Below are 25,142 nucleotides of genomic sequence, written 5' to 3'. Positions count from 1 at the left end.
TGGATGACAGAGACACCAGCATGGTTCCCTGGGCTTGTTCCTCAACATCCAAGAATGATTTTTAAAGCAACTGCTCAGCAAGATCAATAAGGATCTTTTATATACAAGACAATTCCACCTAGACCCAAAATCATTTATACTGAAAAGGCACAAAGGAATGGTCCTCAAATTATAAAATGGAAGAATAAAAAGGTAACATTTGCCAAAGTAGTTCCGACATAGATTCATAAAAAGGACCCAAATGCTTTAGTTGCATTTTAAAAGCAATTTAGGGTCTTAAGTCCAAGTTAGAGACCCACTGCCTAAAACGCCACCAGTGCCTGTTTTTGGCTCAGTTCAGCTACTGAGCACACCCTGAACTGCTACATTGGCAAAACAACTGTTTGAGTTGTTCAACCCCTCCTAAAGCTAATTTAGGACTGACAAATAAAGTATTTTCGAGCCTTAGCACTCTAAAAGGCCTAACCTGAGAGGTATATTCTAACACGCATTGACAGCATTTAGTTTCACTTAGAACTGGGGGCAGTGATGCTGCTCTCATTTTGTACAGCAGACTAGCGGTTACAGAACTCAACCAGGAAGCAAGAGCTTGGTTCTAGGCCCTGCTGAGACCACTACTGCCTCCCCACAGGACAACACCCTAAATCCCCAGGTTTGTGAATCCAGCTGGAGAGAGGACACCAGCAATCCCTTCTATAAAAGCTGGGCAACTGTAAGGAAAGAAGCAGGCAGAGTGGCTGAAAGACTGAAGTCTGCAGTTCAGCAAGAAGGGTACTGCCCTAGGAAAGGGGGAAATTATGGCTTCTGATCCCTGCCCATGATATGCTTTATGAATTCTGGCATAGAGTCACTGGATAACATTCAGGAACATTAACAGCAGGTGTGCACAAAAGAGCACCTACAGACTTCAAACACCTTTGCAGTCAGGTAACAGCTGAGCAAGTTGTTTTAAGGCTCACTAGACTGGACTGGGTTTAGGTGCCTAAGTCCCATCTAATGGTATACATCCTTTTGTAGATTTTGTCTCAAAATCCTAAATTCATAACCGAAAACTTTATTTAAAGTTATACTAATCCCAGCTTTATTGGATGGCACTGTGATGGCCGAATAATGTTAACTACTTTTACGTGTTATGCAACTGTGAAACACCTACTGGGAGTAAAAATCTTTTAAAAAGAAGTGAAGATAAGATATATTATGATGATGTACTGCTTCTCTGGTTACTGGGAGATGCACCAAAATCCATGGATTTATAAGATGTTCACATTAGCTTCTGTCACAACATATTAAAACGCTCCATTACAGCTTTTTGTACTTATTTATTTAGAGATGTGCTAACAGCTTTATACAATGATTAAATTACTTTATTTAGAACTGCACTAATGGCATAAAATATTTCTCCCTTTAAATATACAACACTTTGCTTTTATTTATCTGTCATGAGACCCTTTGGCATTTAAAACAGATTTAGGCTAGCATTTCTATGCAATTATGTAACTGAATTTGTTTTGTGCTAACTGTATAAAAGCACATTTTCCCCTAAAAGTGAGGTAATAGAATAATATATAAAAATCCTTAGTGAGTCTCATAAGGATAAATTAAATGGAATTGTTAATAAAGTGACTGAAGAGGCACTAGAAGAGGAGGAAATATGATGAAGGAAAGAGTTGCAGTAGAGGTGCACCAATATAACTGTGCATATTGGATCAATACCAGTAAAAGGAAAATTGGCATCATCGGCAAACAGCTTTTCTTGGCTGGGGTAACCAATAACATCACTGATAAATGCCATGTGCATGCACACAACCACAGCATGCATGCGGCCAGGAATGCAGCCAGGCAATGTGAAAAGCAGCATCCAGCTGGTAAGTCTGTGGGAGGGAGGAGCAGGCAGTTCAAGGGCCCCTCACAGTGAGGGAGGGAATGGGACTGGGGTAGGCGCTGTCCAGCCAGGGTGGGACAGGGCATGGGATAGAGCTGTCGGCAGCTCACTGGGGGGCATAGGGAGGAGGGGCAGCCCCTGCCGCTACGCATGGGAGGGCATGTGCCCTCCAGATTTGTGCATGGGGTGAGGGTGGGCTGCTTTTTGTGGGCTTGGGGCAGGGGCTGTGCCAGCCTCTTCCTGGTGGGCAGGGGCTGCGCTTGAACCAGGTGGGGGCAACACTGGGAGGGGTGCGCTACAGCTGCCCCAAAATTTGCCATAGCCCTCCCCTCCTAGTGCTGCTGCTGCCTGCCCTGAGTGCACATGCCCCACCATGCTTCCCTTGGTGTGCACACAGCAACAGAAGCCACTCCCATCACCAGCCCGCAGACACAAGCTACACACAACTCTGCCCTGCACCTCTCCCCACCCCGACTGGGCAACGCCTGCTCTTGCCTCTGTCCCAGTCTCATTCCATCCCTTATCCTGAGGGCCTTGATCTACCCCCGTCACACCCCTTCCCTCCTCCCTGCCCCTTCCCCCACAAAGACTTACTGGCCAAATGTTGCTCTCCAAGCTGCTGGGCTGCATATCAACTATTGGATTGGGATCAGCTGATATGTCTGGTTAATAACTGGCCTTCAGTATCAGCCAAAAAAAAAAAAAAAATCTTTCAATCAGTGCATCCCTAACTTGCATACAATTAACTCACTGGACAAAAAGGGAATAGGAAATTCAGTCCAACTTCCTCCTACTCAGTGGCATACTGCAAATAAACTGTGGTCATCTGTCCAAGGGAAAAAAAAGAAAAAAAAAAAATCTATGGTGCTGAAAGGGTATTGCAAACAAAAGCTGGCCCCGTCTCGTTTTCTAATATTATCTTAGCTGCCATAGTATATTTACAATCCTTTATTATATAATCTTTTTTTGGACCATTACATTTTTCAGTGATTGAAGAGTCTGATATGAAAGGACTCACCTCAGTTAAATTTCCTTCTCTACAAAGATAATGAAGAGCTTCCATTCTTATGGCTTCCAAATTAAGAGCATCTTTCTGCAGCAATCTGAGAAAGATATACAATTGAGTCAGTGTTACTTGACAATTTTTTTTTAAAGTAACTGTGGGCATGTCTACACATGCATTTGATCCTCGCAAGTAAATGCTCCTGGACAAGCATCTACACATGCAGGGAAGTGGAAGCAGATTAACTGTTAATGACAGCAAAACTGCTCCCACTTCCTGAAGCCCTGCAATGGGGCCCTGTTGCAACCAGGGGATCTCTATGCTACGCCTGGGTGCCAGGGGCTGGCAGGGAACATCGGGCCAGGAGAAAGCCGTTTCCTGGCTAGGGCTGGGACATTTACACCCTGCAGCCAGGGGGTGCCTCCTGGATAAATTAAGAATTACTAAAAATTCCATTTAAGTGATTGAGGAGGCACCAGAAGAGGAAGAAACATGAGGAAGGAAGGATATGCAGTAGAGATACACCAATATATTGGTGCATACTGGATCAGCACCAATAAAAGGAAAATTAGCATTATTGGCAAATCAGCTTTTTTTGGTCATAGCTGATAACATCGCTGTTAAATGCCACATGCAGCCCAGATGGAGTGTCACACCAAATCCTGCTTGTTCGGGATTATCATCTTTAAACGTTATGTACTAGGCATGGTTCACAAACACCAATACTTCATAAACTTCCAAGCTCACAGAGGTTCTCTCCTCCAGAGCACCTAAGAACAGCAGGCCCTGTATCAAGACCATTATACCAGCAGTCTGTGTGGGTGTCTGTGGCACCACACCTTTGGGTGCTTACCACTGTAGGGGCTGGAGGCAGACATCTGGCAGGTGCCTGATTAGGCAGCTATTTTAACACAAAGTTTATATAGGGTGAGGCAGCAGTTTGCTGCCAGCAACCAAGAGAGAATCATCAGCTGGCTGAGCTATAATTCAGGAACATCTTAGAGATAAGGGCATAGCTATGGGGGTGGTTTGGAGGCTCCTGGTCCTGGGTATGACCTAAAACTGCACCCTGCTGGGTATGGGGGATCTGGTGGGGCTGACAGTGGCAGGACACCCCCAAAAAATACTAGATCAATTAGTCCCCAACAGTGAAAGGCAGGTAGGGGTACCTTAACCCTGCCCCCCACCAATCTGGTGGGTAGTTGTGAGAGCTGTAGGAGTAGTGGGGCCAGGTGCACCCATTAGTAGGCATCTGAGCCCAGCAGGGGCAAAGGGTCCCAGAAGGGGCAATATTGTTGGGAAGAGTTATGGTGAGGGCCTGTGCAGGGTAGGGTGCAAAAAGGGGCACTTGAAGGACTGCGTGTGTAGGGCGCAGAGTAGGGCTGCAAGTGTGGCCTGAAGGACAGTACATGGGCCAACTCCACTAGTAAGAACAGAGTCAAGGCCTGGTGAGAGGCCCACAGCAGAGTCAACCCAGTATCTGGCATAAGGCCAGGCCACAGAGTAGGGGATGTCCAGGGAACTGAAGGGCTGCGTGTGTCCTGCCAGAGTACAAGTAGTGAAGCCTGATGACCTGAAGGGGCCGCTCAAAGGGAGCAAAAGGTGGTGAAGTGTGGCCCAGTGATGGGCAGTATGTTAGAGGTCCCTGTGAGAAGAGGGAGGAGTGCAAGAGACCTCAAGTGAGAGGTGGGGTGCAGAGTGAGTGCCTGCGTGAATGGAGCCCAATGAAGGACTGAATTTGCCCTGGCCACAGACTGGGGAGTAATCACAATCTGGATGCCATCTGCAAGGCATGGGCCATGGTGTAGGGAGGGTACAGAGCCATGGATAGTGCCTCTTGGCACTGGGGTAATATAAACGGCAGCCTCCTACTTCTTGTATCATATTAACATTCAAAGTCGTGGCAGGAAAGTTAGGGCAGATTGCCCTAGGCAGGCAGGTGCCCAGACTTGTGATATGGCCTCAAGTTTGCCCTGTCATGGTGTCTCAGGTTCAATTTTTTTTTAAATCAAACTACTTTAAAATTATCCCAAAAAAATCAAAACTCCAATTTTGAGCCAAATTTTTAAAGCCAGCATTTGAAGTTAGGTTTCATAACCCTTATATAGGCACCTACTTGATTTTCAAAAATATTAAAAACTTAACTCCTCCAGCTAGCAGTAAGAATGGTTTGGTGCTTGGCACTTTTTTGGTATCCCAAGACTAATTTAGGAGGCCAAAATTAAGCATCTCCACTTCTTTGGTTTCTTTTAAATCTTTGCCCTGATATTCATTACAAATAGTGGGTGAAGTTTATTTTGGCTTCCTGAGCCAAATCAATTTTTAGGAATCTAAAAAAAGCCAACAAAAAACTCTTGTGAAGTGGAAATCATCATAAAGCTGATCAGTCTTGCCAGAACTACCTCAGAACTTCTGGCTAAATGCTTTAGGCAAGAAAGCACTGGGGGTTGGAGGGGGGGAGCAAATCAAGTTGCCAATAAATATATCTATTTTGTAAACACAGCTCTCTATAATAAAATTACCTGATTTCACACCCAAAACAAGTAAAAGGGTTGCCTACCTCAAATATTTAACAATGCTATATTTCCTACAGAACTAGAAGGGGCAGAATCAGTTTTAGAAACTAAAATGTTACTTTAAAATCTGGATAGCATACATATACTGTAATTCCATATTATGCCTGGGTTTAGATTCCCGAGTCTCCTCACATACTACAGCTGGCAGCGTACAGGGAAAAAGATTCAAAATCAGTATTTAAACGCAAAAGCAAATCCTACTACTTATTTTCTATAGCAAGACCATCACCACTGACATAAGTTACTATATACTCAACCTTTGTGCTGTTTCAACTGCCTGTTCCCAATCTTGTAAAGCAAGCTGTAGCTTCATTTTCTTAATGAAAGCAGGAAGGAAGTGTGGGAAATTTGCAATTATCTGGTTCACAGTTTCCAAAGCTCCTGAATAATTTTGGCGGATCTCAAAATATTGTGCCTAATGAAAGTAAAAAAAAAAAAAGTCATATCAAAGCCCTGTAGTCTTGCAAAACTGTCAAGAGTCAGGAATATTTTCAGGCAGGACCTGAAAAGCAAAGCGGGGGGGAGGTCCATAAAAACATTTAGTAGAAGGAACTTTTCTCCATTACTAATATCTTTCTTCCACATTTCTCCACGGCAAGATACAGAAAGAACAGACAAGTCATAAGCTGATGCTTGGTAAGCACCTTTATAACAAAGGTTAACTGTAGCAAAGAACAAGCAGAAGAATTAAACTGAAAAGACTGACAAGAACTATTAGCTCTTTTCAAAAGGTTAAGGAGGAAGCAACTGAAACTATCCTAGTGCTGTTGATCCATTTTAGCCAATCCCCTAAAACTATCAGTTGTTACCTGGGGTTCCGAGAAGGTTAAATGTCCTCTTACCACACAAACAAGGAGGAAGAATTGGTGTGTTAGACGACACACTTAATTCTTCCTCATACCATGGGTGTTAAGAGGGGAGAAATGTGCATCTGTGCTGAAGATCAACCTCACGTGTCAAACAGGACTCAATGTGAGGTACTAAAGAAATGCGTATTAGGCTACCTTAATGCACAGTAACGAATGTGCACAGTTTACATGACATTTAAAAGCACAGTAGCCTAGTTTACTGCACATTAGCGTAATTGCATTGTTTGTGATGCTTCAATGCACAGTAAACTAGGCTACTGCACATCAAAGTGCATGTGTAGACACACCAAGAGTGCCATTAAGAGCACAAAATGAATAATTAAGAGGAACTATTTATGAGATTTTTCCAATTAGTTTTTCCAGCCAGAATAAACTTAGTAATGGTCACAAGTATAACTGATACAATTTTTTTTATATCAGATTAAACCGCTGTATTTTTAAATTATGCTACAATTTGGCAGTTGGCACAGTGACTGTGTGATATTAATGAACATCCAATTTAACTAGGATGAGAACAACTATTTTATTTGTTCGAGTGGTTTGAAATTCTTTTCCCGAAACAGAAAAGCTTATTAAATAGATGCATCTACCTAGACACCATGTGAATGTGTGCTTATTAGGCAGAAAAGTATCACTCAACAGCAAATTATTTTGGAAGGAAGAGGTAACATTCTAAACACGTGTATTAATAATTTAGTTTATGAATGTAAATAAACATTAATTATATAAAAGTTAAAATGAAGATTAGCTTGGGGATTTCAAAACAACATTCTACCAGGAGAAAAAAGGAAATAAAAAACAAACTCTTCTAACTTATGGATCAAACAAGAATTTCACGAGTAGGAAACAGATAAACAGAAGTTCATAGCTAAAAGTCCAATACAAATGATCAGCTGATGCAGTGAATTGTCCCAATTTTGCCTCCTTGTGTCCATATACAGGGAGAGCAAAGACAAATGCCACTGTAAAAATAACCGCCATAACCATTTCTTTTAGATCTCATTTTAATTATATTAAGCATACTCTGTATTGAATTAAATAGGGTAACTCTTATAAACCTACACTACATTTTTGTTATTACTTAATAATAATAATAATAATAATATTACTTAGAAAAACTGCAGCAGTAAATATAGAGTTCTAATCTCACCAGTCCACCCCCTCCCCCCATCACCAGGCAAATCATAGAAAATCTCCCAAGGTCCAAAGTGCTACCAATAAGGTATTTCTATAAAGTATTTTAACAGAATACATTAAACTCACTTTACCCAGCAGGGCAAAAACATCAATCCCTTCCTGCATTGCTTCATCAAAATATTTCACAGCTTTTTTAATATAGGCTTCTTTCCCACAGGTGACATCAAGCCATGCTTTCAAAATCAATCCCTGTAAAGCAAAATACAAATCAGAGCTAAGTAAATGTTAAGACATTTCTCATAATGGCAAGCAGAGATAGAAAACAGTATCTTATAACATTGCTCCTGAAGCAAGAGCAGGTTAAAAAAATGTTTTAAATCTGACTTTGTGTCTTTTTAAAAAGGAAAATTGTGTCCCATTTTTTAAAAATTTCAAATTACATTTATGTTTTAGTACATTTTATTAAAATAATTGAAAATTTAAATTAAAAAACATAACATCAAGAGGTACATACTTGCTGCCAAAGTTTCAAACTAAATCATACCAGTGCACTAGGGAAAAATTCAAATGGGTAAGCACTAGCTAAGCATCTGAAACTAAAGATTGTAGTAGTGACCGACCAGCTTTTAACAGCAGTAGCCACTTCTGCAGATTCCCAAAATATTTTCTTAATTCCAGATTACTGACACTTCAGTTCAGTAGTCACTGATTAATTCAAAGTTGCAAAACTGACCAGGTGTTGGGAAGGAAGAAAAAGGGGAGGAAGGGGGAGGGAAAGAAAGCTTGTTTTCCTTATTCAATTATGAATAAAAACTAGGGGCAAGAAGATAGGATCTATTAGTTCTAAAATTGTGAAAGTCATTTCACCCAGATACGTAGTTTGACTCACTAAGTATGGGGAAGATGTGTTTTTATTTAATACATCAGTTTTAAATGCAGGAGCACTTGCTATGTCTCTAGCACATTTAACAAAAATGTATATAAAATTTAAAAAGAAATTTTGAAGTCCTTGTTTTCTGCATTTATGTCCATTCAAATTCTAATCCAAAAGTAAAATGAAACTAGTAAGTAAAAAAAAAAAAAGCAGAAAGCAAAGCAGTTGACTGGACAGGTGACACATAGCTTAATTTGCAGCTTGCCTACCAAAAATCTTGCCTCTCCCCCCCCGTTGTAATCTATTTATATAGTTATGTACAGACATAATGTTCTTCTAGTCAGCAAAAATAACGAATATATATGATAAAGGCTAGCTACATATATCTGTAATATCTAAGAATTAGCAGAGGAGTTGTTTAGCCTGGAAAACTTGGTATTTGTTTTGGCTTTACTTTTTTGCTTATTTAACTATATGAACACTATCTTTAGTTGAACCCCCACCATTCCATACCATTTCTAAAATTTACTAAGAAATATTGGATCCCGACTAACATATTCAAATTACAATTTAAAAAAGTTATAATTTCTCAGCTTTGAAGGTTTGCTGGAAAGTCCCCCAAAAATAACGCAAATGGCATTTTTTAGGAAAACACATTTATACCCAAAACCAGAAGCTTCCTAGCTATTTATTTTGCCTGCAGATAAACATATTGGATTTAGCTGTAATACGATTTCTGCCAGCAATCTCATATCTTGCTTTTCAGATAATAAACCTAGTTCTTAATGGAATTAAAAGTCCTGTGCTTCCCACAACAGAATGCCTCCCCTTTGACATTGCAGTATATAAAATAAAATAAAAGATCATTCCATGTAGCAAGGGGATAGAAAATCTAGTTTTGAGAGACCAATATTCTTATTTTATATAGAAAGAAATAAACACCAGTTACCTCTTTATCTCCATTAGAAACTTTGATCATTCTATCAACATATTCACGAGCTTTGTCCTGACGGCCGAGGTGCCACAAAAACAAACCTGCAAAGTACAAAGCCTGCTGTCCTGCTGTCTTACGATATTCTTTCATTTTGGCATCCAGTTCCAGAATAGCATCTCGATCTGAAATCAGTCAAAAACAGCAGGAATTGTTTAAGAAATGTTGGCACATTCCCAAGCTGTAAGTTATAGTACAATAATTATGGGACACAGTATCTCATTCCCAGCTGGTTGGCAGTTCTAAACATGCCAGCCTGAAGCAGACTCAAACACGAGAGTAACGTGTGCATTAATAAGGTCCTAAGGTAATGCTTCTGTTAAAAAAAAAAAAATGCAGACTGTTTTGCCAGGTTTCATGTTCCTATCAGTATCTGGCTAGAAATCGAATGGTAATTTGGCAGCAACAAGTGCTAGATGACAGACAAGAGGGCTACCAGGAGGGTTCAGTATGCAATGTAACATCTCTAGAAGTAGGAAGGGCATTTTTTGAACCAAGGATACTTTTACAGGGAAAAAAAAACCAAAACAAAACAACCAACCAAACTTACCCTGCCAGGCAAGATGCTCTATAACATGCTACACTGTCCTGCAAGATGCATCCCCTGAACTGAAAACAGCATAGCCCAAGTCATAAATGTTTATTAGCATAGCAATGCAACAGTGTGCATCTCGGATCTCTGTATTTTATTTGTAAAAATATTTCTATTTATCCTATTTTTATACTGAATTTCTGTATATGTATATTTGTCATGGTTTACCTGATTATACTATTAGATGTTCCAGTTACATGCAAGGCAAGCATGTGGGGTTTTTTTGTTTAAGAGTCAATTATACTTCTCAGTTTACACTGCAGGTAGATCTCTTAACTGTAAACATCCTAAACTTGGCGAAACACAAAAGGGCAGTGGGATTTCAACAAACACACCTGGATTAGAGCTCTTCTTGTGGGCATAGATGAGTGCCATCATTGTGCAAAGTGACACCTCTTGTTTGTTTTTAATAAGTTCAAACTCCCGAATAGCCTCTTGAATTTGACCTACAAAAAAAGAACCAAATAATATACTATAGTTTCTCTTAACAACTTAAAAACACCAGCCCTTTGCAAAAGTAGTCCTCTAAATTGTTAACTGTTGCAATAACAAGCTTGCTAAGTACATCAGAAAGAATGGAGTTTTTCCCCTTCAATCTATTTTGTACAGTTAACAGCACTTTGCGTAAAGTAGGGAAAATAAATGAAGTTTAAGTCTTCCACACAGCAGAGAAAATAAGTGGGGTTTTGCTCTAGTTCTAGGAGACACCAACGGCAGGAAGTTCAAGGACAAATTCATAGACTCAAACTATTTTGTTACACTTCATTTTTAAAAACATATCGAATAAGGAGTACAGGTTTCCCTCGCTTTATGCTGTATATGCATTCCTGGAATATGGAGCACAACTCAAATCAAGGGAAGCTGCTTTACAATGTAACAAGTAAGGATACGTTTCAAGACCCTGACTGTACTGACCCTCAGGCCATTTCTACCACTTTTAAAAGACAATTTTGGTACTCACCAATAGCAGACAGTACACACAAGCACAGGGCACTATCATAATGGGGATGGTAACTACAGAACCGTGTCACAGACAACGAGGGCGAAGCAAAGGTCCACACAGGAGACCGTATTTTGGTGCATGTCTCTCCCACAGTGCACTGTACAAAGCAGATGACTGCAGGCTTCCACCACACCAATCTCATAAGAGGGACTTTTACCTCGCATATAACTAATTTTTGGTATAAAAAGGATCATTGTGTAAGAGCAAGTTCACACATACAGAACCCATATAAAGCAAGGGAAACCTGTAGTGTAAACAAAACCCAAAATACAGGATTTAAGCCACAAAAAAAAAAAAAATAAAATAAAATAAAATAAAATAAAATACCACTCCATGTTATCTTACTTTATCCTAGTATCTTGCCAAAAAACAAGTGCAAGAGATTTCTCTCTTTATAACTTATTTTATTATGTGCACTTTGTTGGTTGAGTCTATTTAGAAAGACTCCTGGTCTGAAGGTATAATGATGGGTTAATGTAAACCGAGAAGTAGACTGAAGACAGGATAGAGATACACGTTACAGATGAACTAAATACGCTATACAGAGGCCATAACTTAAGCTCATGAACTTGAGCTTACTTGCACAGTGTCTGATGAAGTGAAAATTTATGTAGTCATTGTGTGCAGACAGAGGCATGAACGACACATTTCCCCCGGTGACTGGGGAGGGGGGCACGGCAGTGGCAGAAGTATGGCAGCAGGGGTAAACAGGGAGCTCCTGCAGACATTGCAGGCGGGGGAGGAGGACCGGGGAGCTCCGACCAGGGTTTGGTGATAACCCATGGATGCTGCTGGCAACATTGATCACTGACCACCTACAGATGCTGGGCAGCAAGTAGCAACCGCCCAGAGATACTGCCGACACCCTTTTCATAGGGGATACACCACCATGCTCAGGGGGTACACATGCACCCCCCCACCACACCACCAATGGACAGAGGCCTGTAAAATGTAGCACGTATCTTTCTATAGAGAAAGTGAAGTGCTTGACTATGGGGCAAGCAATGTTTCCACAAAATGAAAGAGGAGAAAAAAAATACACCTTTGAACCAGGGTCTAGTACAGTGATTCTCAAGCAGGGTGCCATGGAGCCATGCGGTGCCCCAGGATTCTTCTGAGGGTGTGGCAGTGGCACACAACGTTAGCTGTGTTAGGTGCACAAACATGATTCACCACATAAACACACAGATGTCAAACAGGAATCCACAGTGACAATACCCATTGTGCCCTGCTGCAGTTTTCCATGCGCTTAGCAACAGAGCTTGGCAAATAGTTGAAGGGCTGCCTTAAAAAGAAGGGAAAGCACCTTTTCCTTCTTGCTGCCCAGAGAAGGACACAAACATTGGTTGGGAAGTTGCAGCATGGTAAGTTGAGACTGGACAGCTGGAAAAACTCCTTCAGTGTTAGAACAGGGAGGCAGTGGACTAGGTTGTCCATGGAAATTGTGGATAGCTACAACCAAGACTGGGGAACAAAAACTGGAGGATCCTGGCTACAGGGTGTTGTCCATTTGCTCAGGGTCAGACCAATCACCATATTTGGGGTCAGGAAGGAACCAGACCCCCTGGTCAGAAGGATACAACTGTGTGGGTTTTTGCCTTCCAGGTAGCACAGGGCACGGGCTCCCTACCTGAGACCTTCTGAATATGTATTGCCATTTCATGGAAGTGGGATGCTGGCCGCCCTGCGCCTGCGCCCTCCTCGCCCCAGCAAAGCCGGCAGGGAGCCCCCGCCTCAGCTCGAACACGAGCCTCGGGGCTTCCCCGACCCCGCTGCCAATTACCTGCCATGAGAAGGCCGTAGGCGCGGTAGAAGAGCAGCACGGGGTCGCCAGCCACCTTGCGGAGCCCGTCCTCGGCCGCGGCCTGCGCGTGGCGGAACAGCCCCTCGCGGCAGTAGTAGCTGATCGCGGCCTGCAAGAAAGCGGCGGCCCTGGTGAGCGCGGCCGGGCCAGGGCGAGGTGCAGTCACCACCCCCCATTGTGCTCCCCGCGCCGCCGGGCCCTCCCCCAACCCCGGGGGTACCCGGCGCTCACTCACCCGCTGCTGCGCCGAGACGTCCATGGCAGCGCCGCGCCGCGTCTGGGGCGGGGCGACCGCAACAGCTGCAGCTGGGGGCGGGGGGAGGGGAGCGGAACCCGTTTCCATTGGCTGCTACCAGCGGGGGGGCCGAGTCAGAACAAGACGCCTGCTCCTGTTGGATGCTCCGGGGAGAGGGGCGGAGTTGTGGGGAGAAAATGTGCGTCTAATGGGTGGGGAAGGAGGGAGCCAAAGCATTTATCCCATTGGTTGCCAGGAGCAAAGGGGTGGAATATAGTCTTGCATCCTGATTTGACAGTGGGGCTCGAGGGTGGAAGTTGACGGATGGGGGAGGAGGCCTGAGCGCCTTCATTGAGTGAGAAAGAACCAGTAGGGTGAGACAGGGGCGGGGCTAGCAGTTGCCTGGAGACGTGGTGCGCCGCTGCCCGGGGCGGCTCAGCCAGGCCCGGCGCCCCTGCGGCCTTGTCCCGTTTAAGTCGAGCCGAGTAGGAGGTGCTCGGCGCATCCTCAGCGCGTGCCAGGGGCGGGGAGCAGCCGGCAGCTCCCCCTATGGCAGTGTGGCTCTGGCCTCCCTGGCTCGGGTTTGGGGCCGTGCTCGCTGCCATCCACTCCATGCATTGACCTGGTATTGCAGTGCTTCCAGGACTGGTGCAAAAAAACAGAAAAAAAAAAAAAAAAGTGCTCGCTGCCGCCATGTGCACTGTCCCCCTTCTGTTTTTCAGGTGCATATTTTTTGACACCAGCGTGTCAGGGTTTCAAAATACCCGCTATGCTGCAAATTAGCAGCGTGGTGAACCCGTGCGCATGTGAGCCCGTGCGTTTTGCAGTGCCACCGACGGGCCTGCAGTGCCACCAACCCCACGCGCGCGCACTCGTCTGGACGCACCCTGGCAGCGTCATACCAAGCAGCCACGAGCCGTGCATTCCACAGCGGGAGGCATGCGCAGGCTGTGCCTTGCAGGGCAGGTGTGTGAAAGCATGTGAGAGTCAGTGAACATTCACATTGAGGTAAATTTGCCACTGCTGGAACTGAGCCTACTTGCTTTTCAGTGTTTCATAATGTATTCACAGCTCTTTTTCAATCAGTGCATTCATACTTGCCCAGCTGTGACCTAGAGATTCAATGTGGTAGCCACAGTCAGTGCACGTGGGTAAAACACTCCAGTCCTGTGAAGACTTGTCGAAATACCTGTTTCCACTGAAGGAAAAAAGTAGATGCTTTGAGTTGTGCACAACAGAGGGTTATGATTTCTTCCTCTAAATAAAAAAAAGATTTCCCCTGGTATATTCTCTCTGTGTTCATGATTACAGCTTGGCACTAGCTAGTCATTGTCCAATTTTCCGGTACTGCTGTCTGCTAGCAAATGATCAGAGTTTCTTGAAGGACGGACCAGCTTGATACCTACTAAGGCCTCCAGAAACACCAGGCCAATAAGTAGTTTTGTTACATGGGTTGAACTGTGTCAAATTACAAGTGCAACTTTATATGACTATTTGGAACATACCCAAGTATTATCTAGTCCTTTATCTATCCCAGCACTTTGGGTAAAAGTGTTCAGGGGGGAAATTAAAAAATATCACTTCACACTTAAAGTAGGTCACAGGCATTTTTCTGTGGCCAGTAAATAATCAGAATATGAGAAAGACTGGGATTTTTCAATTCTGTTGTCAGTTTACATTAGCTTTGGCCCAAGGTCAGTTTTTATCTATGAAAGTGCTTAATGATGGCTTCTCTCCTATTCTAAAAACTGGGATCAGCCCAGGTTCCACCACCTTTAAGTATCCGGAATACAGGTATTTTAGCGAAGAGCCTTTTTCTCTAGCTGAAAACCTTAATTTAAGTGGTGTAATATTAACTCAAGTGTAGAATGACTGACTGAAGCACTGAACAATTTATTGTACATTCCAACAGTTATATTCATTTTTACTTTGAATTTAACCTGAAAAATATAGCCCTTGCATATTAGTAAAGCATCTAGTTTCTCTTTAACTGGCAAAAAACATGCTGTGTTTTTTCATAATATACCACTCCATCTGCACCCCACTTTTCAGAATCCTAGATCCGCCCATGGCTGTTAGCTATAGAACCTGGCATGCCTTAATCCTGCTACCTCAAGAAGTCATCTAGGCACTGGAAGACCTTTGATTTTTTTTTTTTAACATGGATGTGTTCATCCAGTAACTTGTATATTCTAATATTATAAAAGCCTTAGTCTGTCTGTGCCTTTCCATAACTATTTGCACTCTGTTGTCTCAGCAGCCAATCACAGTGCTTACTGAAACAACCAATCAGAGTGCTCCACACAGACAGAAATGCCGCTATGACAGCAGGGACTGAGGGGTGGGAGCAGGGGAGGGTAATGCCAGTGGTACTGGCCTAACGCCCACCTCTGGCTGTGCTCCTTAGAGGCAGCAGCACAGGGTGCTGGCGGTGCAGCACTAGCCTCACCCCTCACTCCAGCCTTGCCACTGCTGCCACTGGGCCCCAACAAAAGCTGGCAGGGATGTGATGCTAGAACCAGAAGGGTTAATAACAGAAATCTGCTTTTTGAAGGTATCTGAAGTAGCTTATAGGAGTAGTTTGCTGTCTGGAAGAAGATTTATGTATAGCTTTCTATACTGAGTTTCAGCAGCATAAACTTTAAAAAAAGCGGAACTAAGAACTATAACTGCAGACACAGCTGATTTATGAAATTTTGCTTAGAGTCAGTAAAAAATTAACAAACGTAATCACAAGGTATAATTAACATAGTGGATTGAACTTAGGTGGGGACATGTTAATCTCAGACCCCAAAGTGATGTGGTGTGATTTGCTTATTGGGTAAACCCAAGCTTGATAACAGCTATAAAGTAACACTATAAATGGCTATATAACCAAAAAATTAGCATAAATAAGATATAAAAGAACACACATGTTAAGTAACCCTCTAGGAAGGACAGAACAGAAAGGTCATTGCTGTCCCATGCCCCCACAGATCTGTGAAAGTGAGGACCAGATCCTGACTGAGGGACCTTCCTCTGGTTCCCCCCTCTGACAGCCCGGTTCAGAGATGTCTGACTTCGCTGAATCAACCTGACGTGTATCTTCTAACTGAGGGACGATAGGTAAATTGCTAACCAAGTGGGAACTCTTAGTTAATTCCTTTGTCTGTTTTATTATCACTGTCAATTTTAATTTGTATTATTATGTTGTCTGTTTATTAGCTTAACCTTTTTACTAACTGTCATATGTGTAAACTACATTTTATAAGTAAAATTTATTCTTTTTCATAAGTGAAACTTGTCATTGCTTTCCTTCCCAACATCACCTCCTCAATCCTGAACCAAAAAGCCCAGTAGCTAATAAAGTTGCAGTGCTCAGTCAGTCTGCAACGAAATTGATATAGTCACAGTGCCCAGCTGGCCTGTGACACAGGGAGCAGGGGAGGGAAGCGAGAAGCGGGGAGGAGGCATAGTGGCAGCGCCCTGCTGCTGCTGGGCCCTGAGCACAGCCAGGAAGAAGGGAGGGGAGCCAGATGGGTGGGGGGAAGAGGGTTGAATGTGGCCGGAAGTGCAGCGGCAGCAGTGCAGGTTGTGCTGAGTGGCGGCTGCAGCTGCCATGTGCAAGCTTCCCCCCAACCGCTGCACCTGGGAGGTGGTGGCGCTGCAGAGTGGAGTGGCAGCGATGCTCTGCCCCCCCCGCCGCCTCCTCCCCCAGCCTTCTTGATGGGCAGCTGGCTAGTATTTTTAGAAAATCAAAAACCTTTTTCTGTTGCTCTAGTATCTGACCTAGACTAGAACCACAGGAGCCTTACAATGTTAGAATTGGAAAGGAAATTTTTAACATTTGACAAATTGTGTGATCTTGTTGCATGGTATATTGGTTCTTTAGACAATAGGATGCCAAGAAATGAATTTACATCACACTTGTAGCCTAAGGTGGTTGTATTTATGCATCGTCCACTTACACTAGAGCATTTGTTCTGTGGATTTCAAAACCATAATGATATTTCCTAAATCGGGGGTTGGCAACCTATGGCCTACAAGCTGGATCCAGCCCATGGAGCCATCAGATCTGACCCATGGATGCCAAGTTTCATCAGTGTTTTGCAATAGTGGCTTCTCCTAGACCAAAGCAATGAGAAAGCAGTGGTAGTAGGAGCTTTCTTCATTCTGTGGTAGGGCGAAGCACTGGCAGCAGATAGGTCCTAGCATCCACACACCTCTGACCTTACCTGGAATATCCCTGCCCACAGTCTGAAAAAGTTGCTGACTGCTGCTCTTTGCAACAACAGCCAAATATTCACAGCATCACTACAAAGACCACGGTATACATTGATCTCAAGTATTGAGATACAAGTTCAAACATTTTCTCACCCTATGCAAAGAAAATCAAATACCTTTAATATGCTGAACTCTTAAGAATCATCTACACATGCAATTAATCTGATTTACTATACAACATTACCAACTACATGTGCATTTAAGTGCAGTAATTTATTGCACTGCTGGATACAACATGCATATGGTGGAACAATCTGGCAGTGCAGTAAGTTATAGACTACTGCACTCTAATTACTACACGTGATGCTTTACTGCGCAGCAAATTAGTCTGCTGCACTGTAAAGTGTCTCATGAAGACAAACCCTTACTGTTCAAAAACTGGAGAAGATTATCCCTAGTCAATAGGTAATCTGGATGTCGCAATTGTTTCTTCTTGTCAGGGTCTTTTTTCTAAATTTTCTTTAAATGTTCAACATGCTGCTATTTTTGACAGTTCATTCTGTCTAAAAAAACCCCACTTGATTGTGCACTGTTGACGGGGTTAATCAATGAGGCTGTTTGCTCATCCATCTAAGACCAATTTGTGTATGCATTACCTCAATGTATGAGCAAAATCATTCAGATTTTATTCCAGCCACCAATGAGCTGATTTTCGTATTAGATGTTGAAGTGGAAAAAGAAAAATGTTGATTTTTATTTTTCATAGTTTCATAGTTGGTAGGGTTGGAAGGGACCTAAGCAGGTCCTCAAGTCTGGCCCCCTGCCATGGGCAGGAAAGAATGCTGGAATCAAACAACCCCAGCTAGGTGATTATCTAGCCTCCATTCGAAGACCCCTAGGGTAGAAACAAGTACCACTTCCCTTGGAAGTTGGTTCCAGATCCTAGCCACCTTGACTGTGAAGTAGTGCCTCCTGATATCTAGCCTGTATCTACTCTCAGGCAACTTGTGGCCGTTATTCCTTGTTACTCCTGATAGTGCTCAGGGGAACAGGGACTCTCCCATAACCTGCTGGTCCCCCTTGGCCAGTCTGTAGATGGCCACCAGATCCCCTTTCAGCCTTCTCTTGTGGAGGCTGAACAGGTTCAGGTCCCATAGCCTCTCCTCGTAGGGCCTGCCCTGCTGCCCCCTGATCATGTGAGTGGCCCTCCTCTGGACCCCCTCGATGCTGGCCACATCCCTCCTGCAGTGCGGCACTCAGAACTGGACACAATACTCCAACTGCAGTCTGACCAGTGTCACATAAAGGGGGAGGATCACCTCCTTGGACCCGCTCGTGATGCATCTGTGGATGCACGACAAGGTGCAGTTAGCCTTCCTGACTGAGTCCTTACATTGGCGGCCCATGTTCATCTTGGAATCAATAGTGACTCCAAGATCCTTTTCTGCCTCTGCACTGACGAGAAGAGACTTCCCTAGCTTGTAGGTATGCTACTGGCTTTTTCCTTATCTTGTCTAAAAGGTGTTATGAAATAATCTCAGATACTCTTTTCCAGGTCTTTACATTGCTGCTATCCATCATGTCAAATACTCCTCCAAATTTGTTTAGCTGTTCTTTTGCTTTCTGTTTCTTCTATACACAAACACATTATGCTCTGGTGAATTTGCCTATAGCATCATTTGCTACTAGTGTTTATTTCTATTGCTCCAATTCTGCAGCCACAGTCTTTCCAGTTGTCAACTGCTGGTCACCACTGGATAACTTGCCATTATTTGCATTCCCTTAGGAGTGATGATTAGCCAGAATTTACTCTATTTTAAACTCACCTTGTAGCAAGGGAACTTTCTCTGTGCATTCTGTGTGAGTGACTCAGAATGACTCAGAAATAATCCTCCAACTTTCTTATCCTAAGGTTTCCAAATGCTTTAATATGCTAGTAGATGGGTGTATGTTAAATAAACAATTTAGTAACTACCCAATTTGTACATTCCCATGGGCCAGCTTCAGCTAGAAGGATAAGAAGTTGTTTGGACACTTTGCAGGAAATTGGGAAATCTAGGTTTAAACGCTTCCTGAATAGAACTGGAACCTGGATCTTCTACTCTTTGAGCAAGTACTCTAACCACTAAACCATTTGGCTGAATGGTAGAATAACTTTCCTTTTCTTCCATTTTTTTGTGAATTACATGTTTCCTAAGAAGTAAAAAGAATCTAGCAGCTATGATCCCAAACACCACATGAGAGTGCCCAAAGAGAGGAGACTCCAGCTACTTTCCACTGTCTACTTAAAGAAGTACAGCAGCAGCTTAATCCACTTCTATCATGATCTGCAGATTAGTTAACTATATCATATGATGAGCAGTATTAAACGTAACTGACCTACACCCATTGCCAGGAGTAGATTATTTCTAAGTGCAACCAATGTGGGCTTTGATCTGTGACAGGGGTTTCAAACAAACAGTCCACAGGACATATCTGTTAGAGGTGTGCGAAAAGGGCCCTATTCAGTTCAATTTCAGATTTGGCCCAGATCAGGGACAGTGAGTCGATCCGTTGATTTATATTACTGTCGGATTCAGTTTGGCCGAATCCAAATCTGAAAATTCAGTGCTGATTTAGAGAATCAGGTTTAGAGAATCAGCAATTCGGCCATAGACACAGCTTTAAATGTTTTTTCTACATACCTCAAGGTACCAGGTATGGGACATGAATGCTGCAATACTGGGGCAGATGGAGCATCCCACAAAAGCATGCCCACCCTACCCTCCCATCCCCCCCACATGCTTGGCGGTGAACACGGAAATGGACTGGAAGTACTTCTGGTCCACTTCTGGGTCTGCTGCCGAATGTGCTGGGAACCCCCCCGCACTCCTGTGGGACCCTCCATCTGCCTCAGCATCACAGCATTCCTGAGCCACCTGGTATGTAGAAAAAATATTAAAAGCTATGTCTATGTCCAAATCTTTCCAGATCAATTCAGAAGGTTCCAATTTGATTTGGAGATATTAAAGGTCTCTGATTCCATTTGGATTTGGAGATTTGGCCACCGAATCGGGCCAAATCTCTGCTGAATCAAGTCAGTGACTGAAGCTTCGCACAGCCTTAATATCCGTCCCATGGAGCCATGTCATCTAGTCCCAGGAGCTCCTAGAGTGGCCAGGAATGTGGAGCAAAGTCTATCAGTGAAATCTGGGATATGGAGCCCTGTTGGCAACATGTCTCAGTAGCCAGGGGAAACAGCAACTGCATTAATTCTAGAGACTCCCTGATGCTGCTCACTGTGCCACCACGGACAGATCTGGCCCTACATAGCTGTTTATATAATAAGGGTGTTTATACATGTGCTTGTGGTGGGGGGGAGGGCACTTTAAGGCAGCTCTGAGAGCTGCTCCAATTAAAGTACCTGGAATGTCTGATGTATCAGTGTCCCAACGCTGAAAAATGGTGGTATGGGCGCTTTAACTAAAGCTTGTCAAAAGCTTTAGTTAAAGTGCCCCCACCAACATTTTTCAGTGCAGGGACACTAATGAATGAGATGCTGGAGTCTGATGGAGTGCAGTAATTAACACGCTCCAGCAGACTCATCGAGTCTGCTCTGACACACTTTAATTACAGCGCATCAGAGCAGCCTTGCATGTGTATAAGTGCTCTAAGATTCTACTCAGTGAAAATAAAAGTGGCAGAAAAGAAAAAGAAAGTAAAAAAGCTGCTGTTTTCAAAAAGATGTAATAATATGTTAAAATAAACTATCTTGCTAAGAAAATTTTCATTAAATTCCTATTCACATTACTGTTGTTCCCCTGTTGCTATTGCTATTCTTAGTCCTGTTGTTCCAACACATTGCTGCTGTTCCCCCCCACCCACATTATTTATAATATGCCTTTGTATGTGTGTGTGGAGGGAGGTTGTAACACAATCCTGTGAACATTACCAGTGGCAATACAAATAGGCTGACCACCTTTCGAAAGTGGGACACCAAGCCTCCTGCCCTTCTCCACCCTCCTACACTGGGTCCCACCCACTAGGCTGAGGAGGCCCTGAGGGGAGGGCAGCAGGGTGGGGAACCCTAATCCTTAGGAGGCAGTTTACCCCTGCCCCACATACAAATCAGGGGGACTATGTGCCCTCCTATACCCCCCTCCAAGGGAGCATGTGCAGCAGTGGGGAGCCAGCACCCCTGCCACCCGCGGTGGCTTCATCCCACTCCCCAGCTAGGCCCTACAGCTGCGCATTCCAGCCCCAGGCCCCTTGCATCACCCTGACTAGACAACACTCCCACCCCCGGCCACCAACCCTGTCCCACTCCTTTCCTCAATCTGTCCTCCACCCTACCATCACCTATGCCCCTTCTGGCCCATAGACTTACCAGCAGGCAGCTGGGGGAGCTGCTCTCCACCACTGCCCGATGCTATTGCCAGCCACATGGATGTGTGGACATGCACACATGCACGTGGTGCTCCCTGCAACCTGTTCCCCACTAGCCCCTAGCAGTCAACACAAAACCAGGATCCCTTCACATGATACTTCACATGATAGTTGTCATGGATAATCCAGAACAAATGCTGTCCCAGAGTCATTCAGCCCAGGACTGGACTTGATCTTTATATTTCAGGTCTGTCCCACCCAATTAGAGAAGGGAGGGATCAGTGGTCATGCATAGGGGGAGCACTGGTGCACCCCCTGACCAGCCACGCTTCCACACTTCTCTCCCTCGGTCAGCAAGATTGGCCAAGGGGGGACCCCCCCGCCAGCCAGATTGGCTGAAGGGGGACCCCCCACTCCCATTTGGCAGATTTGGCCATGGGAGAATCCCTCCCGGTTGCTAACTGGTCACCGGGGAGGACATGTACCCCCCACCTCCCCCACCGGACTAAAATGGCACCAGTCGCCTATTGGGAGGGGTCACCCTAAATACAAACCATTTGTTGTCCTTTTGGGATAGCAATAGATTTTTACTGAAAATAAAGCAGTATGACCATCTGTTAAGTTTTGTAGGATCAAAACTTTATGTTTCAGAACATTTTATTTTACATTTGTTTTAGCTAATAAAAACAGACAGCGAAAACCATACAATAAAAAATGTAATTTTTATTATTTTGGCGCAGTTGTAATGTTGTTTAGCATCAGCTAGGGTAATAGTAGCATTTTCCTGCATGCAGTTCACTAATACAGTATAAGTCAATAGTTTTAATAAAAGAAGTCTATATTTAATATTCCTGTGTAAGAAACATAAAATGTCCTGATGTGTTTGATTATACAATTTTGCTACTTTTTTCGTGAAAAAATATCGTGGACCCTGGATTAATATTTATAGCATTTCTAATGACGCATGAATTAATATGAATAAAAGGATCTATTTAAATAAAAGATTAAGGAATCTGTGAAAGAAAAATTTTCTCTTAAAGCTTCTGATGCAGGCACTGCTAGAAATTCAAACAAAACTTTACATCCTACATCCTCTTCCAACTGCAAAAATATAGATTTTTGGAAGCAAGCAAATTCTGAATGGATTTAGCAGAAGCTATTACATTATTGCAAACTGAAATGTTTGCAAATATAAATAAAAAAACCCCTACAACTACCCATTCTCTTTTTCATTTCTTATTCTCTGAAGTTCTTCCACAAAAAATTACTATGGACAGAAAGTAACAAAAGTGGCTGTGATTTCAACCTGAAGATAAAATTCGTTTCTTATTTTATGTACATAATGCTGAAAAATAAAATAAAATGATTTTTACAGTATTTATATTTGCTTATAAAATTCTAACCACATTATTTTCAACAGGTTTAGCAGTTTGCAGTGTGTCTGTACAGTCTGGCTATACACTATGCTTTTCACATAAAATTTAAAAATGTAAAACAAAAAAGGTCGTAAATAGCTGCAAACTATTGCTTAATGATATGAAGGAATGAGGTTTTGTTGAACAGTTTGTTTCACATTACCTCTGATGTATGGCTTCCCATATTTGAGAATTCTGGACAGTCAAAACAGCAGCAGCATAGGCAATATAAACATGCATTGATAGCATCCAAACTATCTATAATGGTAGAGAATACATCATTTTACCTGCTGAAAGATTGCACACTACATGTATTGTGGTACATATTTGATGCAATAAATGTGCTCAGATCATTACTGGTTTGCTCAAACATGCACCACATGTTAAAAATTGCTATTTACAGAACAGAGAGCTTTTCATTAAACATACAATGTCAACCTTACTGAGAGCTGAAGATGGCTAAACAATACTGCAGGATAAAGCAGAACAACTCGATAAAGGGTTCTTTTTTGGTCAATTTATGTTCTAGGGCAGATTCATGTAATATTTTTATACAGAAAAAACATCTGACAAAGAGACAAAATCTATGACTTCAGACCTTAGAAAGGAGTTTGCACTTGCTGAGATTTAATGGTCTGTGTAAAAAAATATCCATCCGTTCTGTTCTTGTGGATTACAGGGGACTTTACAGGCATATAAAGACTTGTTTGGATGTGACATAACATGAATACATTAATTAAGCACCTCAAAATGTATTACTCCCTCCCAGAAACACCAAGAAGTTAAAAATCTTATTCTTTGTGACTTAATGTTTTTTCATGCATGATCTATAAGTGCAGCATGCCTCCATGCAAATCATTTCTGTGTGTATATTAGAGAGTCATATACTAGAACACCTGGTCCTCATACCTGTAAAGTAGTACTTAACCCCCTACCCCAACACAAACCCCATTTACAAAAATAGTCACATATAATAAACAACATATGAATAAAAAAAAGATGAATCCACCAACACAGATTTTGTAAAAATATGACAAATGTGGCAGTTGAAATGCAAACAGTGGATACAGTTACTGTACTAAGTTTTTATGCTAAACACACAGAATTTATTGGTTTGCACCCCTTTTAACTGGTCCCTACAGTCTGAGTAGCCATTTTTTCTCTCCTTTTCAGCAGTGTCAGCTGGTAGTAACAGTAACCACCTGTCAAAGTTGTTTCCCTATATTACAGTCACAGTTTACTGACAAGGGGCCACTGTCTTGTTATAGGCACTGACCTTAAGTATACAGTTTATTCGTAAAAACTGTCTGTTTGGCATAGACCTCCTACAGGAGTCCTGTTGACACAAATCCACCACACCTTCACAGGTTGTAAACAGTTTTTCAGACAAACAGATTTTTTGCTTGCATTTTACTTTTCCTTCTCCTGGATGTCTTTGTCTTCATGTTCATATTTTTCTTTGACTGGCCTTGTCACACGATCATAAGAAGGTGGACAAATAGCTGTTGAGGTGGTCATGTCTGTTTTCTCTGTAAATGAGTTTTCATTCAACTTGTCAATGAGAATTTCATCTTTAATACACAGACCAGCCCCTCCTTCATTTTTATTTTTGTTATATATAAATGAAGCCTGTTTTACTGTTTGTTTTAAAAGGTGACGTCTGAAAGCACGCTGAATAATGGTAGCAGATACTTCTTCCTGTTTACGTTTTAATGTGGTTGTAATTGGTTCGTAGGAGGCTTTGGAAGGATTGGCTGCCATAAACCTATCTTCCATTTGTATTCGAAGTGCATCCATCTCCCCACTTTCACCCAAAACACGCTTTGTAAAAGCAAACAAGATGTCCAGGCAATGAATTCTGTCACCACTAACCATGGGCATATCCATTGCAATAAGCTGGACTTTGTTGGGCTTTGGTAAATGAAGAGGAGGCTCAAGTGCAGCTGCAAACTCAGATAGCTTCTCAAATTCCATGAATTGAGTTGCATCTGGATCAAACTTTTCCCAAACCTCATAGAACATCTCAAAGTCATCCTCACTTAAAGGTTCAGCACTTTCTTCAGTTGCAACACCAAAGTTCTCCAAAATCACAGCAATATACATGTTTACTACAACTAGAAATGATATGATAATGTAACTGACAAAAAAGAAAATCCCAACTGAAGGGTTACCACAGTCTCCTTTAACGGAGCT

The 25,142-nt window shown here is 42.7% G+C and overlaps 2 protein-coding genes across 7 annotated transcripts in view; both read right to left on the bottom strand.

Moving 5' to 3' along the window:
* Positions 1-13,008, bottom strand: part of TTC21B (tetratricopeptide repeat domain 21B) — a 66,280-nt gene extending 53,272 nt beyond the window's left edge. The window contains exons 1-7 of the mRNA XM_019553589.1: positions 12,967-13,008; positions 12,711-12,840; positions 10,260-10,370; positions 9,291-9,457; positions 7,594-7,716; positions 5,719-5,876; positions 2,901-2,985 (exon numbers count right to left, since the gene is read on the bottom strand). Of these exons, the coding sequence (XP_019409134.1) occupies positions 2,901-2,985; positions 5,719-5,876; positions 7,594-7,716; positions 9,291-9,457; positions 10,260-10,370; positions 12,711-12,840; positions 12,967-12,990 (798 nt within the window). The 5' untranslated portion in view covers positions 12,991-13,008. The remainder of the gene's footprint in view (positions 1-2,900; positions 2,986-5,718; positions 5,877-7,593; positions 7,717-9,290; positions 9,458-10,259; positions 10,371-12,710; positions 12,841-12,966) is intronic.
* A 9,229-nt stretch (positions 13,009-22,237) lies between these two features.
* SCN1A (sodium voltage-gated channel alpha subunit 1) overlaps positions 22,238-25,142 on the bottom strand; it is a 177,492-nt gene continuing 174,587 nt past the window's right edge. For all 6 annotated transcript variants that reach the window (XM_019553579.1, XM_019553581.1, XM_019553576.1 and 3 more), the window contains one exon: positions 22,238-25,142. In XM_019553579.1, coding sequence (XP_019409124.1) covers positions 24,360-25,142 — 783 coding nt within the window. In that variant the 3' untranslated portion in view covers positions 22,238-24,359.

This window comes from Crocodylus porosus, unplaced genomic scaffold (assembly GCF_001723895.1).
Source record: "Crocodylus porosus isolate Cpor-Errol unplaced genomic scaffold, CroPor_comp1, whole genome shotgun sequence".
NCBI lineage: Eukaryota > Metazoa > Chordata > Crocodylia > Crocodylidae > Crocodylus > Crocodylus porosus.
This window is presented reverse-complemented; position numbering and strand designations above follow the sequence as displayed.